The sequence below is a fragment of the Doryrhamphus excisus genome, linkage group LG21 (genome assembly GCF_037039965.1).
Source record: "Doryrhamphus excisus strain RoL-2023G ecotype Guam linkage group LG21, RoL_Dexc_Guam_v1.1, whole genome shotgun sequence".
Lineage (NCBI taxonomy): Eukaryota > Metazoa > Chordata > Actinopteri > Syngnathiformes > Syngnathidae > Doryrhamphus > Doryrhamphus excisus.
Window position 1 is genome coordinate 2,284,441 of NC_136377.1, and position 25,438 is coordinate 2,309,878.

General features: G+C 39.4%; 1 protein-coding gene across 10 annotated transcripts in view; it reads left to right on the forward strand.

Moving 5' to 3' along the window:
* Window positions 1-25,438, forward strand: part of auts2a (activator of transcription and developmental regulator AUTS2 a) — a 284,655-nt gene that overhangs the window by 28,244 nt on the left and 230,973 nt on the right. For 9 of the 10 annotated variants that reach the window (XM_078787521.1, XM_078787522.1, XM_078787520.1 and 6 more), the window contains exon 3: window positions 4,417-4,632. In XM_078787521.1, the coding sequence (XP_078643647.1) occupies window positions 4,417-4,632 (216 nt within the window). Of the gene's footprint in view, window positions 1-4,416; window positions 4,633-24,828; window positions 24,963-25,438 lie in introns of those variants that run through there. The other variant, XM_058086258.2, reaches the window with a different exon arrangement.

Consider the following 25,438-nt stretch of genomic DNA (forward strand, 5'->3'; position numbering starts at 1 on the left):
GCGAAACTGTTGAGTATGAATGTTGTTACTCTTACACAAGCTTATGTTTTGGATCGATAGAAGTCTGTGCCAACACCTGGCATCACTCGGGGGGAGTTAATAGTTCCATACGTCAGGGTGGTCCGAGCAGTCGAAGTGGCGGAAGCCGGTTGTGCAAGGCAGCCGGGCCTTACAACCACGTCTTCAGCAGACAACCGCGGACAGCACAGTCGTTTAATCTGGAACCATTAACACTCGCTGTGTGCTCTCACCAGAAAAAAAAAAAAAAAAAGCAGGGAATTATACAGCAACTCTGGCAACCCGGTGCCTCCGGGCTTGAAAGCAGTCTGGTCTCAGCAGCCACCGTGACTGAATCCCATTTAGCAATGCTTTCCTGTGAGCATTTTAGATAATTGACAGTTTGCTAGCAAGTCCCTAGTACCGCTCATTTAGCGTTAGCGACGCTGATGCTACAGGCACTCAAACACCGGGGTTGAAGGTATTTGCTAAATTTTGCTAGCTCAAGATAAAAGCAAACGCATAGTATCACAAATACAAAGGATACTTATACACGCACAAACACACAAAAAAAGAGGACTAACGTGACAACTGACAGTTAAGGTGGAAACATCGAGTATTCCAAAAACATGCTAGGTTAATTAGCGACTCCAAATTGTCCATAGGTATGAATGTGAGTGTGAATGGTTGTTTGTCTATATGTGCCCCTCAGGGAAAGAAAAAGTGCTTTTTTTGCAGCTGTGCTGTAATAAGACCCGCTTACTTGTAGGTATACAGGGACTGCAGATAAGCCCGGACGTCTGTATTAGGTATTGTTGTCAGGAATAAACAATCTGGTTCTCATTCTATGATTTGGTTCTTTAAGATTCCCTTATCCTCTATTCGAAACTTACTTAGAGTCCTCGGAGTTTAAAGGAAATAACTTGAAGGCTACCGTTTAGGTCGCTAGCTCTCTAGTTTGCGAGTTAGCATGTGTCTCAAGACCCTGCAGTTGCGCAACATGTTGTAAATAGAGTATAAATGTGACTATAGTCGTGTTTTGTCATGTCTACAGGGCTCTAATAATGCTTTGTTCATTTTAATCTGAAAAAAAATCATTTGTCTACCCACCAACTATATGTGGTTTGTTAATTTTTAATTATTTGCCGTTTTATTATTATTATATTTATTTATTACTGATTGATTTTCTTTATTCTTGATCTTATTTTGTGTAGAAAAATAAAAATGAAGATATTTTTTTTTTGTTGAAATAGAGTTTCCTGATGAAGTCAAAAAGCCTTGATGCAATAAACAAATGTTATGCGATTCTTTTTATGCATTAAAATGTAAAAAGGGTCGGTTATGAGGAGGGTTATGTCAGATATGGCAAAACTACGGTCAACGTGTCAACAACTAGTGATAATGAATATATATATATATATATATATTTTTTTTTTAATACTCGGAATGCATCTGAAGAGACATTTTCATTAACGCTTCATTCGTAGGTATCTCCCTGGCAGTTAAATGATGTGAAGTTCAGCAGCTCCAATCGCGCCCGTAATTGGTTGCATGACTGCAAAGAGCGGCAATGAATTAACTTCCAGTCAACACAGAGCCGCTTTGGACGCTATTTAACATCTAGTGGAAACGTGATAATCAGGTCAAGGACTCCCTAAAGAAGGAGAGACAATTCACAGCTCCACTTAACAAGGCAGCTGAAGTTTAATATGCGGCGTTGTCCTGGAGGACCCTACCAGGGGTGATTTTACTTCTAGCTCTATTGGCTTTATTGGCCTCCATAAGACACCCGGAATTGGTTACAGTGTTGGTTGTTGGAAGGCTTTTATTATTACAGTCGTCCCTTGTTTATTGTGGTTTATTCAAACCAGAACCGACCGCGATAAGTGAATTTCCACAAAGTAGGAGTCACTCTGAATAAGCGCATTGAAAGCCTGTTTATGATTTTTTTTTTTAATACATGATTTAAAATTATTAGAGACCTGTAGATATGATATAACACCCCAATAGTGACACATTGTGAAGGTTCCCCATCCCTGCGGACCCCTGAAGAAGTGACATATTTTAAGAATTTGATTTTATGCTAGGCTGCACGGTGGTCGAGTGGTTAGCACGCAGACCTCACAGCGAGGAGACCCGAGTTCAATGCCACCCTCGGCCATCTCTGTGTGGAGTTTGCATGTTCTCCCCCGTGCATGTGTGGGTTTTCTCCGGGTGCTTCAATTACCAAAAATTACAAAAATGCTTCATTACCAAAAAAAAGTAAAATTTGTAAAACTTAATAATTAATAAATATATAAATAAAATAATAAATAAAATTAATAATGGTTCTTGCTATTTGTTAATAAATTTTTTGAAATAAATTAATTAAATTAAATATTTTTTGATAAATAAATAAAATAATTAATGCTTTGTCTTGGGGCTGCACGGCGGACTAGTGGTTAGCACGCAGGCCTTACAGCAAGGAGACCCAAGTTCAATTCCACCCTCTGCCATATCTGCGTGGAGTTTGCACGTTCTCCCCGTGCATGCGTGGGTTTTCTCCGGGTACTCCGGTTTCCTCCCACATTCCCAAAACAACTGTAGTCAGTATGCGGGTTTCGAACACACAGCCCTTGTGTTGCCAGTCCTCCCGTTGCATGTTGCGTCATATCGACACGTCATTAGTGCATCCACGGCGAGTGGGCTTCCCCAGTAATGCTTCACAAGTTGACACGTCTCCCCAGGGGCAACTATAAACAGTGACTTGGTACTCTATAGAGAGCAAATTGGGTCATCCCTTTTTTAAATAATTAAGCTCGTTTGTTCAGTAAAAGCTGCTGTGGGTGGTTGTCTCCTATCTCTCGGCAATAAACCATTTTTTGCTATCAAATGAAATTATCTTGTGCGTTCATATCTTTGCGACTTTGCTTTGGAGATTCTCTTTGCTGATATCGTTTGTGGGTTATTAAGGGAGTGGATTTAAATACATTTTTGTCTTGTTACACGTGTTTGAGGCTGTCAATTATTCGTTCATTCATTCATTCATTTTCTACCGTTTATCCTCATGAGGGTCGCAGGGGGTGCTGGAGCCTATCCCAGCTGTCTTAGGGCTATGGACAATTTGGAGTTGCCAATTAACCAGTGGCTAATAGTCTAAAAAATGAAGAATTAATTTCAAGAAATGCTGCAAATGTTTGACAGACAGTATGAATGGCCTGCAAGAAAATACTACGTGTCACAAACATCAATTCCACAACTTCAGAGAGTGCAATATTTCCTTTACTATATCATGATATGGTATCATAATTTTTGGACTATTAACATTAATATATATTGTGGCCATATTCAACCACAAAACAGGAATTCATTCATTCATTTTCTACCGTTTATCCTCATGAGGGTGGCAGGGGGTGCTGGAGCCTATCCCAGCTGTCTTAGGGCTATGGACAATTTGAAGTCGCCAATTAACCAGTGGCTAATAGCCTAAAAAAATGAAGAATTAATTTCAAGAAATGCTGCAAATGTTTGACAGACAGTATGAATGGCCTGCAAGAAAATACGTGTCACAAACAGCAATTCCACAACTTCAGAGAGTGCAATATTTCCTTTACTATATCATGATATGGTATCATAATTTTTGGACTATTGATATTAATATATATTGTGGCCATATTCAACCACAAAACAGGAGTTCATTCATTCATTTTCTACCGCTTTTCGCAGGGGGTGCTGGAGCCTATCCCAGCTGTCTTCAGGCGAGAGGCGGGGTACACCCCGCACTGGTGGCTAGCCAATCACAGGGCACATATAGACAAACAACCATTCACACTCACATTCATACCTATGGACAATTTGGAGTCGGCAATTAACCTAGCATGTTTTTGGAATGTGGGCGGAAACCGGAGTACCCGGAGAAAACCCGGAGAACATGCAAACTCCACACAGAGATGGCCGAGGGTGGAATTGAACGCAATTTGAGTGCGAGTAGCAAAGCTGATGATACATACTCAACATTTCTGGCGAATGCAGTATACATCCGGCAACTTTGCGCATACTCAAAAATGACATACTGCCAGTGTAAACACACTGCATACTCAAAGAGTTAATATGAGTATGCGGTTTCGAACACAGCCAAGGTCACGTCGGTCCAGCACAACTTAGGATTTCCGTTCAAGGGTGGAATTGAACTCGGGTCTCCTCGCTGTGAGGCCTGTGTTCGAACCACTCGTCCACCGTGCAGACCCATGTCAATTAAAATTGTATTAACAAATAGGAAGCACCATTATTAATTTTGAAACATACGCATTTTTAAGTTTTACAAATTTTACAATTTTTTTTTTGGAAATGAAGCATTGTCAAGCATAAAATGCCGAAATGAACTAAAATTAATAATTTAGGTTTATTCTCAAATTAACTATGTTCTATGCTCCGCTGTAGAAAAACCTCACCCTGAAGCCCCAAGATCGCGGCCTAAACCAGGCCGGCCCGTTACACAAGAACAAGTCCGCCAAGGTCTCCAATGGATTGAATTTTGAGCCGTATAAGAACAACTGCCACCACCACCAGCCTTCGGACCAGGAGAACAACCCCGATCTGGCCGTGGATCCACGCGGCAAGAGGAAGAAGAAACACCTGAGCAAGAAACGCACAAAGGTAAGACTGACTGAGCGTACTGTGTTTTGGAGGCTTGTGTTGGGCTGCTGTGTAACGTCGGCCATTCTTAATCACTCTAAACCGAGACTGTTGTGGATTTCAATTTATGTCCCCAGTGAAACCTTGGTTAGTGTCGTTAATCGGTTCCAGGAAATGATGTAAACCCTTAGGTGTCGGACTGTAGTTAACGAGTGTCGCTATTTCTATTGTTTGTGTTCATATCGTCTGCCATGATGGCGGAGTGTCCAGTTTCGGACATGACATGTGTGTTGATGGAAAGCTGTTTATTGGCACGCTTACGTTGGCAGATGGCTGCGATTGGCTGGGGTTACATGTCGGCCATGGCGAGTTGTTCAGGCGGCTGGCTGGGTGAAGCCGGCCTCGATCACATGACCGCTTGCAGAAGTATTCGACGCATGTTCACGCCCACTTCCTGTTACACACTTCCACGTATTTGCCTAGCATACAAATGTTGTGTGCATGCAAAAGTGCTGCACGGCGGTTTAGTGGTTAGCGCGCAGACCTCACAGCTAGGAGACCATGGTTCAATTCCACCCTCGGTGTGTGGAGTTTGCATGTTCTAATGCTTTGTCTTGGGGCTGCACGGTAGTCGAGTGGTTAGCGCGCAGGCCTCACAGCAAGGAGACCCGAGTTCAATTCCACCCTCGGCCATCTCTGTGTGGAGTTTGCATGTTCTCCCAGTGCATGCGTGGGTTTTCTCCGGGTACTCCGGTTTCCTCCCACATTCCAAAAAAAACATGCTAGGTTAATTAGCGACTCCAAATTGTCCATAGGTATGAGTGTGAGTGTGAATGGTTGTTTGTCTATATGTGCCCTGTGATTGGCTGGCCACCTGGTGTTCCCCTGCCTCTCGCCCAAAGACAGCTGGGATAGGCTCCAGCACCAGATTAGCGGTAGACATTGAATGAATGAAAGTTTGTCTTAGAATATTCACCTATTGGACAATTCGATCTGGAGGATTCTGATTGGACTATGAATCACGCCTGTGAACCACATGACCATGTCATGTGATCAGGATTCTATATGGGGATGCCCACGGCTAATTGTCTGTGATAACTAGCCTATTTTGATATAAAGCCAACCTCGTTTGTGCTAATAATAAAGAACTGAATATGACATATTTAGCATATTATATTGATGCAAGATGGAGGGGCGGCACGGCAGTCGAGTGGTTAGCGCGCAGACCTCACAGCTAGGAGACCGGGGTTCAATTCCACCCATCTCTAAACGGAAATCCTAAGTTGTGCTGGACCGACGTGACGTTGGCTGTGTTCGAAACCGCATACTCATACTAACTCTTTGAGTATGCAGTGTGTTTACACTGGCAGTATGCCATTTTTGAGTATGCGCAAAGTTGCCGGATGTATACTGCATTCGCCAGAAATGTTGAGTATGTATCATCAGCTTTACTACTCGCACTCAAATTCCGTTCAATTCCACCCTCGGCCATCTCTGTGTGGAGTTTGCATGTTATCCCCGTGCATGCGTGGGTTTTCTCCGGGTACTCCGGTCTCCTCCCACATTCCAAAAACATGCTAGGTTAATTAGCGACTCCAAATTTCTCCATAGGTATGAATGTGAGTGTGAATGGTTGTTTGTCTATATGTGCCCTGTGATTGGCTGGCCACCAGTCCAGGGTGTACCCCGCCTCTCTCACTCGAAGAAAGCTGGGATAGGCTCCAGCACCCCCCACGACCCTCGTGAGGAAAAGCGGTAGAAAATGAATGAATGAATGAATGATTGAAGATGGTGGTTTTGTATGTATTTTGGTAATATTGCATCTGTTTCTATAGAGCAGCTTTGGTTTATTATTTTTATACCCTCCAAGAGTTTTGGACATTGGATTTCACCGTGCCGACAATTACATCATCAGGATCTCCGTAGTACGGAGTAATAGGCCTTTTGAGGAATAGGATGGTCTAGTTATGACCTGGCTCCATCATCAGCACTCGAGATGATTTAGGAAGACATCAACGACTGGCAGTGGAAAAATAATTCCAGTCATGAAAGTGATTTATGAATTTCTGTGCATGATCAGCTGGAGGCAGGATGTTTGATCTCCATTCAACAGCAACGCTAATTGATTTTTTTTTTCTTTCTTTTGATGCATTTGCAAGTCGGGACTCAAGCGCACATTGTTGTCATGATAAAAGCAAAGATATACATTGAATACAACATTGTTGTACGTGTATTGTTGCTTTCTAGATCTCGTTATCTCGCACGGGTTCAGAAATGCCGCCCCACACCAGTTCAATGACCTGATCTGCGTACGTGTTTGAATATGCGGGAAGATTGAAGATGCTATAAAAAAAGAGTGTCAAGGCGACAAGAGAGAAGGAAAAGTAAACGTCAACAAGAGGCAGGAAATGTGGCCAACCGGCAATTGGCAACACCGTGACGTGTATCCGGTGTCATGCCGCCTTTCCAGCATTCCCTGGTGTGGCTGATGGATAACACACCTTCCACAATTGATACTCCGCTACGGAAAAGTTACTTGTTTGATTGCGATTGTTAGTTCGTGCTACGAATGCCATTGCAGTTGAATCTCCACGTTGGAAACGTAGATGCAGAAAAGGTTTTGTAAAGGAAAGATCTCAAATTAGAATTAGATTTTAATTTGAAATTATAATTATGAATTATATATAATCAAATTTGAAATTATAATTATGAATTATATATAATCAAATTTGAAATTAGAATTATGAATTATATATAATCAAATTTGAAATTATAATTATGAATTATATATAATCCAATTTGAAATTGAAATTATAATTATTAATTATATATAATCAAATTTGAAAATTGAAATTATAATTGTGAATTTTATATAATCAAATTTGAAATTGTAATTACAAATTATATATAATCAAATTTGAAATTCAAATTTGAACTTCAATTAGAATCTGAAAATGAAAACTGAAAATATGAAAAATGAAAAAATGAAAAATGAAAAATGAAAAATGAAAAATGAAAATTGAAAATATGAAAATTGAAAATATGAAAATTGAAAATATGAAAATTGAAAATATGAAAATATATAAAAAAATAAAAAAATATTAAAATATAAAAAAATAAAAATTAAAAAAAATAAAATACATAAAAAAATTAAAATACATTAAAAATAAAAAATAATAAAATTAATTACAAAATAAAAATTAATGAAATGAATTACAAAATAAAAAAAACTTAAATTATATTAGAAAGGCAGGAAGTGAACAAATGTAACAGTTACTGATTGTAAAAGTACCAGATGGAGGGGTAGGATTTAATAAGCTTTGCTTCTTCCTACTCCTTTTGGACATGTGGAACTGTGAACTGATTATGGGATGCATTCAATTGTAATCTGATGCATGTTCAAATGAAATTCAACCATTACCATTGCCTAGCTTTTCTTCTGCGGTAAGTGCTAATTTGACTGGCAACTTGTCTATTTAGCACCCCCCCCCCCCCCCCCCCATCCACCAAGTGTCATTAGCGAGGACCCCTTTAATACTGAATGACAAGTCCAGGTGTTAATGTTAGCTTTTACTCTCTTCACTCCGTCTGCTTTTCTTTAGAAGTGTCAGCTTGCATGAACACGGTGGAGGGGGGGGGGGGTTCATACTTTACGCTGACACAGCAGTTGATCTGAAGCATTCCGCCGCTCTGAACCAGTTGGGGGGGGGGGGCTGCGTCGCTTCTGTGCTGAAATGAAAGTCAGAATTGACTTGAAGCAGTCCCTATCCAAAGTGATGCTTGCACTCCTTTTCCCGACAAGCCTCACATTCAATTTGGGAAAAATTAAGTGTGTGCACTTTAAGCCAAGTGTCGGCCACTTAAATCCCAAACCCCTCTCAGCTGTCAGTCAAACGGCGGGCGGCTGGCCAGAGGTGTTTGAGGAAGCTTTTATCTTGGCTGTCCAGCCACTGTCACTCACCGACGGACTATTTCAAGTCCCGATTTCCAACTGGTGTTTACACATACGCTACGCTTACTGATCAGTGTTCAAGATTGAGTAAATCCTTGGGAATTTTTTTTTTTCATTTTTCCCCTCACTAAAATGTTTGTGTACAACTTGGAGTTCCACTTGGGGAATGAGAATGGTTTGTGTGCAGACTACATTGATGTTTTACCAGCATAATTCAGACTCGCATGCATCAATCAGTGTATGGTTTATTAGCCTTTATGAGGCTCAGTTATTGTAGGGTCCGTTTTTTTACATGTACTTAGAGTACACTTTGTTTACTATCACAAAAGTACACTGTATGCTAGTGAAATTTGGAAAAAAAAAATTCATAGGGCCTCGTTTATGTGTTAAATGGCCTATTTACTGTTATAGTACTTCGACTATATTTGGTAATATGAGTGTGAATGTGGCTATAGGGGTGTTAGTTCATGTCTAGAGGGCTCTAATAATGGTCAACAAGTTTTATGTGCGCTAACTACGTATGAAAATATTTCATGTGTAAATAAGGAATCCTATTTAACAGAAATGTACTTATCACAAGAACCAATTCATCGCGATAAAAAGGCCGAAGTATGGTAGGAAGCGGTGTCCATGAGCATTAGCATACATGCTAACGTGGGCGTGTGGTAAAATCAATTCAATCACTCATCCTGTTATTAATGTTAGCACCTAAAATAATAGAAAAGAATAAAGCACCTTGAAATACCGTATTTTCTGGACTATAAGTCGCTCCAGAGTATAAGTCGCACAAGGCCAAATATGCATAATTAGGTAGAAAAAAACATACATAAGTCGCACTGGAGTATTTGGACGGTAACAATTCTTTTTTCAGTCGATTACCGTATTTTCTGGACTATAAGTCGCTCCGGAGTATAAGTCGCACAAGCCCAAAAATGCATAATTAAGTAGAAAAAAAAACATACATAAGTCACACTGGAGTATAAGTGGCATTTTTTGCGGGTAATATATTTTCCAAACTACTTGACCAAAACAGAAAACACAAAAAATAAACATGAACAGAAAAGGTTCATTTATAAGTCGCTCTGGAGTATAAGTCGCAGGAACAGCCAACCTAGGAAAAAAAGTGCCACTTATAGTCCGGAAAATACAGTATATGACGCTTGAATGGACTGTGAATTAGGGGAGATATATAATATTATTTTACATTATATTATATTACATTATATTACAATATATTTATATATATTTAACATTTATTTTAACATTTATATTTCACATTTGTCCTTAGTTTTAACATTTATTTTCTTATTTTTTTATATTCATTTATAAGTCGCTCTGGAGTATAAGTCGCAGGAACAGCCAACCTAGGAAAAAAAGTGCCACTTATAGTCTGGAAAATACGGTATATGACGCTTGAACGGGCTGTGAATTTGGGGAGATATATAATATTATATTACATTATATTTATATATTTTTAATATTTATTTTAACATTTATACTTCACATTTGTCCTTAGTTTTAACATTTATTTTCTTATTTTTTATATTCATTTATAAGTCACTCTGGAGTATAAGTTGCAGGAACAGCCAATCTAGGAAAAAAAGTGCCACTTATAGTCCAGAAAATACGGTATATGACGCTTGAACGGACTATGAATATGGGGAGATATATAATATTTTATTACATTATATTACAATATATTTATTTATATTAAAGATTTATTTTAACATTTATATTTCACATTTGTCCTTAGTTTTAACATTTATTTTCTTATTTCTTTATATTCATTTACAAGTCGCTCTGGAGTATAAGTCGCAGGAACAGCCAACCTAGGAAAAAAAGTGCCACTTATAGTCCGGAAAATACGGTATATGACGCTTGAACGGGCTGTGAATTTGGGGAGATATATAATATTATATTACATTATATTACAATATATTTATATATTTTTAACATTTATTTTAACATTTATACTTCACATTTGTCCTTAGTTTTAACATTTATTTTCTTATTTTTTATATTCATTTATAAGTCGCTCTGGAGTATAAGTCGCAGGAACAGCCAACCTAGGAAAATAGTCCGGAAAATACGGTAAATTGAGGGGGCTGGCACACAAGTGGTTCTGTAGTAGTATTTGTAGTATTTATAGAGTCCCTAAACTCTGGGATGTTCAAATAAAATCCAAATAGATACCAAAAAAAAATGTCCATGTAAATTTCCCTTTCATAATGACAGCTCCGGAGTGACATTTTATGGTAGTTGTTTGGCAGCCTTCATTCACTGTCTTGGTGATGACTAAATAGCTGCCAGTTTGTTTGTTTACTTCTAACACGTAGAGGTGCCGACTTCAAGTGAAGTTGTGTTCCTCCTGCTTAAAAGCATCCCGACGCCCACTCACTCTGTTTTGCATTTTTTGCGGAATAGTGAGGCCAGCAAGAGATAATTATTGCGAGACATGATTAAAGCTAAAACAGCTTCCGACTTGGAGCGGAGCCAATTATCAATTGCCGGGAATTGAATGAACACATCTATCAAGATAAGAAAGTAACAACAAAACTAATTTTACTTTGTTTTCCTGTGCTGAAAATCTTCAAGCTACTTTATTTTGACTCGTTTTTTTTTTTGTGGCTTCAGTTTTGGTTGGGAAAGTCACATATTTTAAAATGTATTTCCATTATTTCCAGTCATGATGTGCTATGTATATGTATATATATATCACTATATTGACAGTTACTATGGTACCTGTTATGTCATTGTATGGTCATATCACCTTGTACTTGAGGTACATCATTAAAAAAAAAAAACTGTTAAACTGTATTATGGAAAGCAGGAAGTGAACAAATGTGACAGTTACTGGTTGTAAAAGTACCAGATGGAGGGGTAGGATATAACACGTATATGCTAGGACTATGTTAAAAATCCATAGCATTTCAGTATGTATCATTGGATGGTCACTTAAAATCAAAATTAAAATTAAAATTAAAATTAAAATTAAAATTAAAATTAAAATTAAAATTAAAATTAAAATTAAAATTAAAATTAAAATTAAAATTAAAATTAAAATTAAAATTAAAATTAAAATTAAAATTAAAATTAACTTGAACTGTAATGGGAAAGCAGGAAGTGAACAAATAGTTCAATAGTTCAAATAGTAATAGTTACTGTTATTACTGTTATTGTAAAAGTACCAGATGGAGGGGTAGGATTTAATAAGCTTTGCTTCTGCCTACTCCTTTTGGACATGTGGAACTGTGAACTGATTATGGGATGCACTCATCATGAACATCCACTTGTTCCTGTGTCTTCAGCATGTAAACGTGGTAACAGCGTCGAAGCGCTTTGAGTACCTTGAAGGTACCAAAGGTGCTAAACAAGTGAAAGTCAATTTATGAATAGATTCCGAATCCCTTCTTGACCGATGACCACTCAGCCGGAGCAAGACCAGTCTAATAAAAGAGACAAGAGACAGAGTTTGCTGTTATCTCTAATGGCCGTCGTTGCGGTTTAATGGTGGGGGGGGGTGAACAAGCTGTTCCGATCCACAGACCCAAGATATGAGCGCCTGGCATCTGCTCGATAACATCGCAACACATTCTTTCCATTTTGTTGCATTACACGCTCTTTCCAATGCATTCACCCCGCGGCAAGATACGGTTATCCGGTTTTTTCACAGCTCATTACACATTCACCGACTGACTCAGTGACTTAGAGCGCTTCCTCTACATGAATCCAGACAGATCTCAAGTGAGAAGTAGATCGTAATTATTGTCCCCTGACCCGGAGCCTTGTATTATGCTGCCTCTTTTGCTCTTTCGGCGGATGGAGTTGGATTTAATCAGACGTGTGGAAAATCCTGGCACTGGTGGCAAGGTGCTTCCTGAACCTTAACAGTAAACAGGAAAACAACGGACGGGAAAAACCAGCATTAGAAGTCTCTCTTTCTGCCGTTTATTGCAAATTTAAAAAAAAAAAAAAAACTTGAACTGTATTATGGAAAGCAGGAAGTGAACAAATGTAACAGTTACTGATTGTAAAAAAAATAAAATACAAAAATAAATAAAAAAATAAAAAAAATATATTAGGAGAGCAGGAAGTGAACAAATGTAACAGTTACTGATTGTAAAAGTACCAGATGGAGGGGTAGGATTTAATAAGCTTTGCTTCTTCCTACTCCTTTTGGACATTTTGAACTGTGAACTGATTATGTGATGCATTCAATTGTAATCTGATGCACGTTCAAATGAAATAAAACCATTACCATTACCATTAAAAATGTTAGAACCATTTTTAAAAAGTATTTACACACTCAATTACCTATAATTGGTCATAATTTATAATATGAAGAAAATACATGTGCCGCTGTTAAAAAGCCACCATTTGTTATATGTTTATGTCTACAATATGTGTCACTGATATTGTGTTTTTTTTTAGTCAGGCATTGAGATTTCATACTTTTTCCAGCAGTACTTGAACGCCCCAGATGAAAAAATGAAACACTGTGACTTCAGCTCCATACCATATCGGAATTCGGAACCGTTTGGAAAATCGCATTGAGTTGGCAGTTGTACATAGCACCAAATTGACAACCATTCATAGTACCGTTGGGGGGGGCACATTCACACCAAAAGTCAACTAAAACGGCGGTACTTAAATAATGAAAAATAATAATAATAATAACCTTAAAAGACGTAATGTCCCATTTGGTGCGTCCCATCAGTTCCGTTCTTTCATAGTTTGATTTAACGTTCGTTTTGAGGCATTCACGTGGCGGTGCTCTGGAGATGAATCAAATGGAATAATTACAAGTCACTTTTATTGCAAATGTTGATCCAAAATCAGAGGAGAATTCAGAGAATTCATTTTCTACCGCTTTTTCCTCACGAGGGTTGCAGGGGGTAGCTGGAGCCTATCCCAGCTGTCTTCAGGCGAGAGGCGGGGTACACCCTGGACTGGTGGCCAGCCAATCACAGGGCACATATAGACAAACAACCATTCACACTCACATTCATACCTATGGACAATTTGGAGTCGCTAATTAACCTAGCATGTTTTTGGAATGTGGGAGGAAACCGGAGTACCCGGAGAAAACCCACGCATGCACGGGGAGAACATGCAAACTCCACACAGAGATGGCCGAGGGTGGAATTGAACGCAATTTGAGTGTGAGTAGTAAAGCTGATGATACATACTCAACATTTCTGGCGAATGCAGTATACATCCGGCAACTTTGCGCATACTCAAAAATGCCTATGGACAATTTGGAGTCGCCAATTAACCTAGCATGTTTTTGGAATGTGGGAGGAAACCGGAGTACCCGGAGAAAACCCGGGGAGAACATGCAAACCCCACACAGAGATGGCCGAGGGTGGAATTGAACCCTGGTGTCCTAGCTATGAGGTCTGCGCGCTAACCACTAGACCGCCGTGCCGCCAGGAGAACTAACTGTGTGTCAAAAATGGACATTCGTACGGACATCTCGGTTCATTTGTCTTGGAACCGAACCCCCACTGTGGTGACAGTTTTGGCCGAGATGGTCCCTCAGACAAGGATCGCCAGATTATCTCCAACTCTCTCCGGTCTTGTGTCCTCATAACGGCGCCAGTTGGCCGCCGGGTGGTTGAGGGAGGTGGCGGCCTTCTCCGCCTGCTTTTTCCCGCAGCCCCAAGGCAAAGCGGGAGAAATAGCCATCTGTGATTTACCCCGACTGGGGAGTTGCCTGCCACGGGGCCTCGGGGAGGATGCGAAGCAATAAATCCTCCTGAGAACATCCATGCATCGTCGTATCTCCGCTTTGACAAATGTATGTGCTTGGCTCTGTCAACACTCTTTGTCATGTTTTTTCAACGTTCCACGCGGAAGCTGTGCTTTACGGCCCTCAAAGCTCGCATAAAGCATCGTTGACACTTTATTGTCAACTCGCTAGACTTTTAAATCTTTTGGCAATCTGATTTGAAACTGCTTATGACACCAAAACATGTTCCGGGTGGAAACAAGGAATAAGAAAATAAAAAAAAACATTCACTCAATAAGACGTTTGTACTGCTGTCATCACCAGTAAACAACTATTAAATATAAGTGAACGTGCTCAGGGGTCCTTTGGGGGTCTCGTCTATGGTGTGGTCCGCTGGGGGAGCAGCATCACAGCAGCTGACAAGAAAAGACTGGACAAACTGATAAAGAAGGTCCTCCTGGTGGAGGACGTTGACAGCCGAGCTGTCCTCCATGATGAACAAAGACGACCACCCCCTCCAACACACACACACACACACACACACACACACATTCAAACACACAATCACTGCACTGAGGACCTCCATTAGTGACAAGATGATACATCCAAAAGACTCCATAATAAACATTGCTCTAATAATATCCATGCAATAACCGTGCAATAAACCGTGCAATAACCATGCAATAAACCGTACACAGCTGTAAATAGCGTATATCATTTGGTAATGGTTAAATTTCATTTGAACATGCATCAGATTACAATTGAATGCATCACATAATCAGTTCACAGTTCCACATGTCCAAAAGGAGTAGGAAGAAGCAAAGCTTATTAAATCCTACCCCTCCATCTGGTACTTTTACAATCAGTAACTGTTACATTTGTTCACTTCCTGCCTTTCTAATATATATATATATATATATTATTTTTAATATAATAATTTAATTTAATCTTATTTTATTTTATTTTATGTCACATACCAAAGTACAAGTTGATATGACCATACAATGACATAATGGGTACCATAGTAAGTGTCAATATAGTGATATATATATATATATATATAGCACAATTAGTAACTGTGACATTTGTTCACTTCCTGCTCTCCTAATATTTGTTTTGTTTTTTTTTTATTTTTTTTTTTTTTATTTTTTTTTATTTTTTATTTTTTTTTTTATTTTATTTTTTATTTTTTATTTTTTATTTTTTTTTTATTTCTTTCTACCTCTTTTATCTATCTAACTACCTCTTTTTATATGTTTGTATATCTTTAGAATGCCCAGATGATGGGCAGAATTCTACAAAAAACAGTGCAGTTTTCCTTTAAAGGGTAAATAGTTAGATTTTAAAGAGGGATAAGGGAGGTGGATGCAAATGTCTGCTCTGCATGGTTCCAGTCTCCTGAGCTGTAAAGGTACCAAGAGTCATGTGGCTTGCTAGGATTATTTTTGTGGTGCGATGGCACCCTCTGCTGTTCACTAAACAGAATGCCTTAAATCATGGACCTGCATGGCTCTTTTGCATCCTGAGTTGAACCGGTTTATGAAATCAGCCTCTCAAAGGAAGCATGACTGATGGACGCTGATTAGCACAAAATGATCAGAATTACCCTTGAATGGTCAGTTTATAAAAGCCGTGCGTGGAACAAAAGCCGTGTTTAATACGATTAAGACCTCTCTGGGTTGCAGCCTTCCAAGCCAACACGAGTGAGCTGTGTCTAATGAGGGCAGGGTGGCAGACGCACGCTGACAAGACACTCGCATATGCCGGCTCTCTTTGACTGTCTTATTACGCTCCATCGTAGAGCCAATTTGCTGTGATGTTCCCCCGATGCAGGGAAGCTAGTGGGCGATAATGATGCTAAAATAAGTAGGGCTTATTATCCGGTGACACATTAGAGCCAGGCAGGGCTGCCTTGCACACAAGCACTTCTTCCAGCTATCAATATATGACACTTGCAAGATGTGTGTGTGTGTAAAACAAATGTCAAAGTCACACTTCCACGGTGCTGACAGATTTCATGCAACTGTTGATACCAACGGGTTTCCTCATTAAAGGCCATTTTTTTAAAGATGTGTTTTCAAAGAGCATCACTAAAGATGCTTGCATTTACAATACTTTTTATTTACAAATTAATTTGGGTTACTGCTTGTTTCACTGTTGCCTTAATGCAGGGGTCTCAAACTCAATTTGCTTGGGGGCCACTGGAGCTCGGGTCTGGGTGAGACTGGGCCGCATCACGTTAAAAAAACAAAAAAAAAAACCCCAAAAAAAACGCATTTATTAAAAACAAAAAAATTAAAAAACTTCACTTTGGTTCCAATTTTCTACAATAAAAGCTCTGATAAAACATTCCACTGTTCTCAAATATCTTAATTTTTATTTTTCTGCACAAAATAAGATGAAAAATAAATAAACAAATCAAGAATAAAGAAAATCAATCAGTAATAAATAAATATAATAATAATAATAAAACGGCAAATAATAAAAACTTAAGAAACCACATATAGTTGGTGGGTAGACAAATGATTTTTTTCACATTAAAATGAACAAAGCATTATTAGAGCCCTGTAGACATGACAAAACACGACTATAGTCACATTTATACTCTTTTTATTTACAACATATTGCGCAACTGCAGGGTCTTGAGACACATGCTAACTCGCAAACTTTAGAGCTAGCCACCTAAACGGTAGCCTTCAAGTTATTTCCTTTAAACTTAAATAGCCAAAAACTTACCACTTCCACACGGATAGGGAGGATAACTATTAACAGTTATTTAACCTTTAACATGAACATGAATCAAACGTAATAATTTTTTCTGGGTACATGATACCATACAGCATCCATATCATACTTGTGCGGGGCCGCACTAACATTAAACTTTCATATCAAGGCGGGGGCCTCAAACTAGTGTCCTGCGGGCCACTTTTGGCCCACGGGCCACGTGTTTGAGACCTTCATACATTCATACCTATGGACAATTTGGAGTCGCTAATTAACCTGGCATGTTTTTGGAATGTGGGAGGAAACCGGAAAAACCGTGCATGCGTGGGTTTTCTCCGGGTACTCCGGTTTCCTCCCACATTCCAAAAAAAACATGCTAGGTTAATTAGCGACTCCAAATTGTCCATAGGTATGAATGTGAGTGTGAATGGTTGTTTGTCTATATGTGCCCTGTGATTGGCTGGCCACCAGTCCAGGGTGTACCCCGCCTCTCGCCCGAAGACAGCTGGGATAGGCTCCAGCACCCTCCGCGACCCTCTTGAGGAAAAAGCGATAGAAAATTAATGAATGAGTGAATGTTGGGTAATTTTTAGTAGAGGTAGGCGATGCTGGATTTTTTTTTATGGATCCCATGCATTAATTTCTTGATCAATATTAATCAGAATTGCACAAATACAAGAATATGGACAATGTAATACAAAATAATAAAATTGGTCAATGTTATTTTCATATTCAGTTATTTTTTTCAGCAAAATAAAGTCAGTAGTGTAAAATAAGTAAACAAAAGCAACAACTAATATTGGCTAATTCTTAGTTTTTTTTCCCCTCAACAACATTAATGACTAACTTAATTTTTCTATATGCAAATTGCCTTTTAGCAAATCACCTGTTAGCTGAAGCTCCCTTGTAGTTGGGAGGGCAAGGTAAGGAGCGGCGAGTAGTTGTTGGCTCAATGAATGAATTTTATTATTTTGTTATTTTTTTTTACTTTAGTTTTGTTTGGAATGTCTGATATCAGTTAATATTGACATAAAAATGAAACATCGGTTCAACGACATGGACCGCGAGTGATGACGTCGCGCTTCACACCGCATCAATTCTGCTAGCTGAGTATGTTTCTAGCTTCTGTAAATCTGCAATAAAGCTACAAGGCTTGAGTAAAAATGTCGCCAGGTCGTTAGGGGTGGCGACAACGAGGTATTCATGACACGGGCACTTTTTCAACTGGGTAACTTGGTTCCCTGGAAAACATCTTTGGAGTGTGTCTCCGGTATTTGTTGGGTGGACGTGGGATTGGCTGCCATTATTGTACCTCCACTGCATCCTTCTTTCCTGCCTGCAGCGATTCAACAGTACACTTGCACTCAAAAGTGTTTCAAAGAAAATGCTGAGCCAAAACAAGGAAAGCAGCGTTTCAGGGTGAAACGCATGTCAGGGAGCACGGAGAGTGCAAATATGTTTGTTGTTACTTGGTTGCCAAAGCAAATGATATAAGAACACGATGAGTCAAACGCAACGTATGGCATTATTTTTCTATATACATACTTTTTTTTTTTTTCTATACATGCCCACCCCCCGCCTTCCGCTGTTTACTTGATGCATTTCATCCGTCAGCGCTACATGTGTAGTTCACGGGTTGCAATCAATACTTTGCACTTTTCACCCTTTCTCAAAGAGTTGCCGTGTCTTCTCCGCTATTCCTCGGTCTTGGTACAGAGCATAAACAATGAGATGCGGTCTTTCTTTAGGAATTTTCAGTTTTTTTGTTTTTTTTTTTTATGTAGACATTGCAGCATAAGAGCCACAGTGTTCATGAACAGATTCTTTATGCACATATAAGAATCCAGACTTTAAACCAGGGGTCTCAAACTCAATTTACCTGGGGGGCCACCGGAGCTAGGTTCTGGGTGAAGCCGGGCCGCATCAGGTTTAACAAAAAAAAAACAAAAAAAAAAAAAACAAAACGCATTTATTAAAAAACTGGAAGAAAAATCAATAAAAAAGCACAGCATCATCACTCTCATCGCCATTGACGAAAACCAGATACCAATATGAACCGATGTTTCATTTTTATGTCAATATTAACTGATAGACATTCCAAATAAAACTAAAATAAATTAAAAAAATAAATAAATAAAATTAATTCATTGAGCCAACATAGGTATGACATCGGTATGAATGTGAGTGTGAATGGTTGTTTGTCTATATGTGCCCTGTGATTGGCTGGCCACGACCCTCGTGAGGATAAGCGGTAGAAAATGAATGAATGAACATTGTCTATATCAACCCAAACGGTAGCCTTCAAGTTATTTCCTTTAAACTTAAATAAATTAAATTAAAACTTACCACTTCCACACGGATAGGGAGCATAACTATTAACAGTTATTTAACCTTTAACATGAACATGAATCAAATAAATATAATAATAATAATAATAAAACGGCAAATAATAAAAACTTAAGAAACCACATATAGTTGGTGGGTAGACAAATGATTTTTTTTCAGATTAAAATGAACAAAGCATTATTAGAGCCCTGTAGACATGACAAAACACGACTATAGTCACATTTATACTCTTTTTATTTACAACATATTGCGCAACTGCAGGGTCTTGAGACACATGCTAACTCGCAAACTAGAGAGCTAGCCACCTAAACGGTAGCCTTCAAGTTATTTCCTTTAAACTTAAATAGCCAAAAACTTACCACTTCCACACAGATAGGGAGCATAACTATTAACAGTTATTTAACCTTTAACATGAACATGAATCAAACGTAATAATTGTTTCTGGGTACATGATACCATACAGCATCCATATCAAACTTGCGCGGGCCGCACTAACATTAAACTTTCATATCAAGGCGGGGGCCTCAAAGTAGTGTCCTGCGGGCCACATTTGGCCCGCGGGCCGCATGTTTGAGACCCCTGAGGTATACCATTGTTTTCGGAAAGAGAAAAACTCCTCATGTAAACATGGCTATTGAAGCTTAATATTTTGGCTTTTCAACAGTGTAAATATACAGTATAGTATAAAGATTAGTTTGTTCATTTGCAGTATTTTCACAGTTTAACATAATGCATAGTAGAAATAAAGCTTGTTACTGTTTTATATAAAAAAAAAGAGGTTAATACATTCTTTCCGTTGTTTGTGTTGCTCGGATAGCGCGAGCATTTGTTATGAATTAAACAGAGGAAAAAAAAGCCATTAACATGAAATCGATAAGCCCCCCCCCCACCGCCCCAAGTTGTTTTCTCAGAACTCAGTCTGGGGTTTTAGTCTGTTGTCTCACATGCAAAACCTGCGGGTAGCGTCATCGTCCCCCCCCCCCCACCACCCCTCTTCTTCCACTACTTGTCCTGGTCTGTAAGCAATTAGCTTGCGTTTATCCCCGTTTCCTGCTTTCATCTGGTACAGCCAGTCAATGCAGGGACAACTGGGAATTTTAGTGGAAAACAGAGGTGAACTAAAACATCACCGAGCTGGGAATGCCGCTTGCATCTGAAAGCCACTGAGTGATGGCTTTTACAATTATTGTTTGTTAATAAAAGGCAGGGGAAATCGGTGATTGATTCAAATGGTGATTAATCATAATTTTTTATTTCATTTGAACATGCATCAGATTACAATTGAATGCATCACATAATCAGTTCACAGTTCCACATGTCCAAAAGGAGTATGAAGAAGCAAAGCTTATTAAATCCTACCCCTCCATCTGGTACTTTTACAATCATTAACTGTTACATTTGTTCACTTCCTGCTTTCCATAATACAGTTTTTTTTTAAATGTACCTTAAATAATGTTTTAATCATTACATCCCTACAATAAATCTGTTTAAAGGTCCAATAAAGTATCCTACTGACAGATATAGCCCCCCCCCACAGAGGAGAAAAGGTTATTTCAGATCCACCATGTCCATTATAAAAGTTTCCGCGTGCTCATTTGCATTATGTGAGACAGTCTGGTGCCGTAATCTCCAGTGTTAGCAGGAGGAGAGGGCGCGGGCGCTAAAGTGATTTCCTGGCTGTGGCTTAGATGGGAAGCATATTATCCGGCCATCAGTTTCATTTCTCATATCTCTGTGTGTGTCGAGAGAAGGAAATGGCCTTTGTGCCGGTGGCCAATACAGCCTGCGGAGCGGAAGAGATACAACATGTGTGCACGACGGAGAATAGAATGAAGATCTGTTCTTAATATGTTCATGTAGAAACCCTTTATCCATCCATCCACCTAGTATAGTATAATATTATATGTACTATGATACATAAGGCATACATCATTTCGATTTAGAGATTGTATGTATGTATGCAATGTATGCAAATGAGGTGACTAGGCTTGATTCTTGAATCTTAATTCGTTTCCAAATACAAAATATGGATGTGATCTGTTGAAACTGGTTTTAGAGCCAATTTTGATTACAAATTGTACTATTTTGTAAAGTACTAGGTTATGTTAGAAGTGACATTTAGGTGTCAGTAATCTTAATTCATGTTGATTTGGCAAGTTGAAAGTACCTTTGGGTGACATACTGAATCTTCACTGGCTAAATGGACTGCAAAAAAGGCCAGTAAGGATAATTCATAATGCCGCCTACAGAGAACATACTGACTCCTTATTTCTAAAATCACAAATACTTCAACTTGTTGATATTGTTCATCTTCAAACAATCTTTGCTTTATTTTATTTCTTATAGGAAAAGTTCATTCGGATAGAGTGTGTTTTGGTTAGAGTTCTGGAACAGATTAATGATGCTAACCAAGGTTCTGCTGTATAGTAAGTATATGTTATGGTACAAGCACACTGGAAGGGGCGTTGCAAGGGAGGAGAGACGGGCTTAATGGGAGGAGGAAGTCTCAATAATGAGACTGTTACACCATTTCGTAGGAGGTGCAGGTGCTTTTACATGTTCAAGGATGCCATCTTCATCGTCGCCTACGTAGTCGTCCGTCGTTTTCTGCGTGTGCAGCCATAATTGGCAGCTATAAAATAACAGATGAATTGGCTTTATTTTATTTCTCATAGGAAAAGTTAATTCGGATAGTGTGTGTTTTGGTTAGAGTTCTGGAACAGATTAATGATGCTAACCAAGGTTCCGCTGTATAGTAAGTATATGTTATGGTACAAGCACACTGGAAGGGGCGTTGCAAGTAGGGAGAGATGGGCTGATTGGGAGGAGGAAGTCTCAATAATTAGACCATTACACTATTTAGTTATCACGGTCCATTTTGTAGGAGGTGCAGGTGCTTTTACATGTTCAAGGATACCATCTTCATCTCCACCTACATATTTGTCCGTCGTTTTCTGCGTGTGCAGCCATAATTGGCAGCTATGATATAACGGATGAATTGGCTTTATTTTATTTCTCATAGGAAAAGTTGATTCGGATAGAGTGTGTTTTGGTTAGAGTTCTGGAACAGATTAATGATGCTAACCAAGGTTCTGCTGTATAGTAAGTATATGTTATGGTACAAGCATACTGGAAGGGGCGTTGCAAGGAAGAAGAGGCGGGCTTATTGGGAAGAGGGAGTCTCGACAATGAGACTGTTACAGTATTTAGTTATCACTGTCCATTTCGTAGGAGGTGCAGGTGCGTTTACATGTTCAAGGATGCCATCTTCATCTCCGCCTACATAGTCGTCCGTCGTTTTCTGCGTGTGCAGCCATAATTGGCAGCTATAATATAACGGATGAATTGGCTTTATTTTAGTTCTCATAGAAAAAGTTGATTCGGATAGTGTGTTTTGGTTTGAGTTCTGGAACAGATTAATGATGCTAACCAAGGTTCCGCTGTTTCGTAAGTATATGTTATGGCACAAGCACACTGGAAGGGGCGTTGCAAGGAGGGAGAGACAGGCTTATTAGGAGGAGGAAGTCTCAATAATTAGACCATTACACTATTTAGTTATCACTGTCCATTTCGTAGGAGCAGGTGCTTTTACATGTTCATCTCCGCCTACGTAGTCGTCCGTCGTTTTCTGCGTGTGCAGCCATAATTGGCAGCTCGAATATAACAGATGAATTGGCTTTATTTTAGTTCTCATAGGAAAAAGTTGATTCGGATAGTGTGTTTTGGTTTGAGTTCTGGAACAGATTAATGATGCTAACCAAGGTTCCGCTGTTTCCCAAGTATATGTTAAGGTACAGGCACACTGGAAGCGGTGTTGCAAAGAGGGAGAGATGGACTTATTGGGAGGAGGAGGTCTGAACAATTAGACCATTACACTATTTAGTTATCACTGTCCATTTCGTAGGAGCAGGTGCTTTTACATGTTCATCGCCGCCTAGATATTCGTCCGTCGCGCACGTAACTAGTTTGTCTAGGAACGTCGACAAGGGCCCTTTGTAATCGCCCACCCGTGACCTTGTACATTTTCTGAAAGAGGAAGGAAACGGATGGAAATCAGAAGGAAATCTCTCGAATTTAGTGCACCGAATCGACTCCGCCGCCATTTAGCTTGCTGAAATAATGAACTCTTTAACCTTTTCTTCTTACACAACTTTAATGATCCGGAGTACGGGTCTGAAACAGCTCAAGAAAACAAGTCTCCAGTCCTCAGCCCGGTGCAGTGATACTCTAACCTACTTTTAAATGTGTTTGTGGATCCACGGTAGCTCTCCCATGCTGTCGTACGGGAACGAGGATAGCCGTGGGGTAGGTGGCGAAGCATAAGCACGCATGCGTGTGTAAAGTGAGCGAGCCAGCAGGCAAGCTGTCACTTAATATTACAGCACCGCGGGGTCTTCCACAATGACATCACAAGGGTGGAAAATTGAAGAGTACAAGACATCCCACGCAGCAACGGCCTCCTCCTACAGCTCCCTCCAGTCTAACAAACACAATGTTTGTTTTTCCATTGGATTAGAGCTTCTTCCTGTGGTTTTGGAGTGTAGTTCCGGAGTGTGTGTGGGCTTCCTTACGGGGAAAAGAGCGGCTGTCTTCTTGTTCCTCGGAATTAATAGATTTATTTACTGTATTGAAGGAAACTGCACTTTATTTTAGGGAATTTTGCACTTCATCTACAATCCGTCTGTGAGACATGAACACATATATTTCTCTTTTCTGAGCGTTATAAAGGTATACAAGCAGATAAAAAAAGATTCAGGTACATAGTTTAGGTAAAGGTTTTATGGTTTTATATTGATGCTGTGACCATGTAGTAACAGGTGCATTCATGTTTTACCATATTTAAGCATTACCAGGACTTTCTTTTTGGGTGTATTGAAACAGAAAGGAACGCGACACCGAGTGTTAACTTTTCCACAAAATGTCGTTTATTGATAATAATTTGCAGAACTGTTATCATTTGGCAAAAAGGCCTAGATGACGCTAACCAAGGGTATATTTAAAGTTGTATCATGAATCGTCAAATTTGCTACCTTTGTTCGAGTGTTTGTTTTTTTACGGGATCACACGAAGCTACCGCCCAAAACAGACTAGATATTCCGAAAACCCAAAATTTAAACAGAGACGGAACGATTTTATCGATATCTGACTAATAAAACTCGACGTAGAACAGACACAAATAATCCTGACATCAACAAGACGTTTTAAAGAGAGCGAAGCAGAAGGACATTGAAGGAGGCGTTCACCTCCACGGGCATTTGCCACGAGGACCGGATCCTATCTGCGGAGCTCTTCTGTCAGCCATCCAAGCTTGCCATGCGTATACACACACACACACACACACACACACACACACACACACACACACACACACACATTGCACACAAGACTCGAGAAGGGGAGAAACAGTTGCGAGCTTGGAGACTCGAAGTCAGACACGGCGAGATAGAGGAAGCGCCAGGCAGAAGACGAGAGCTTAGCGTAGTCAACATTAGCATTTGGAAGACATTTTCTCCGTGGACATTCAATCACTTAGCAACGCTGGAGAGAAGCATGATCAAGTCCAGTTGGTTCTATGTCAAGTTCAAATATAACGACAAGGTAAGTCCATATGTCTTTTTTTTTTTCTCCATGCATTATTCTTTTGAGCCTATAGTTTCAAACTCGCAACCATTGAGCCATTTTATGTCGAGTGCGTGGAAGAGTCTTTCCAGACATGTTTTTATCTTCTTGAGTGCCTGTTTTAAATTCATAGCAAAGCTTTAGGTGTGTAGGCCTGTGATAAAGTGTAGCTTAAATACATTCTGTGTGTAATTTCACTCTCGGGGATGCTGATGGGGCTTTTTCACATAAATACTATATTTCATCTGAGAAAAAGATTTACCTTAGATAGCTTATGTAATAGAATATGAGACTGAGGGGAGAAACATTCTCTGGCGTGATGATGGCGTTACGCGGCGCTTTCCCCCCCAAACGCTTGCTGTTGTAGTAATGATGAGGATGGCTACAGTTCCTATTGCAGGGGTCTCAAACTTGCGGCCCGTTGGGTCCGCGGGCCGCGAGTTTGGAATATTTGG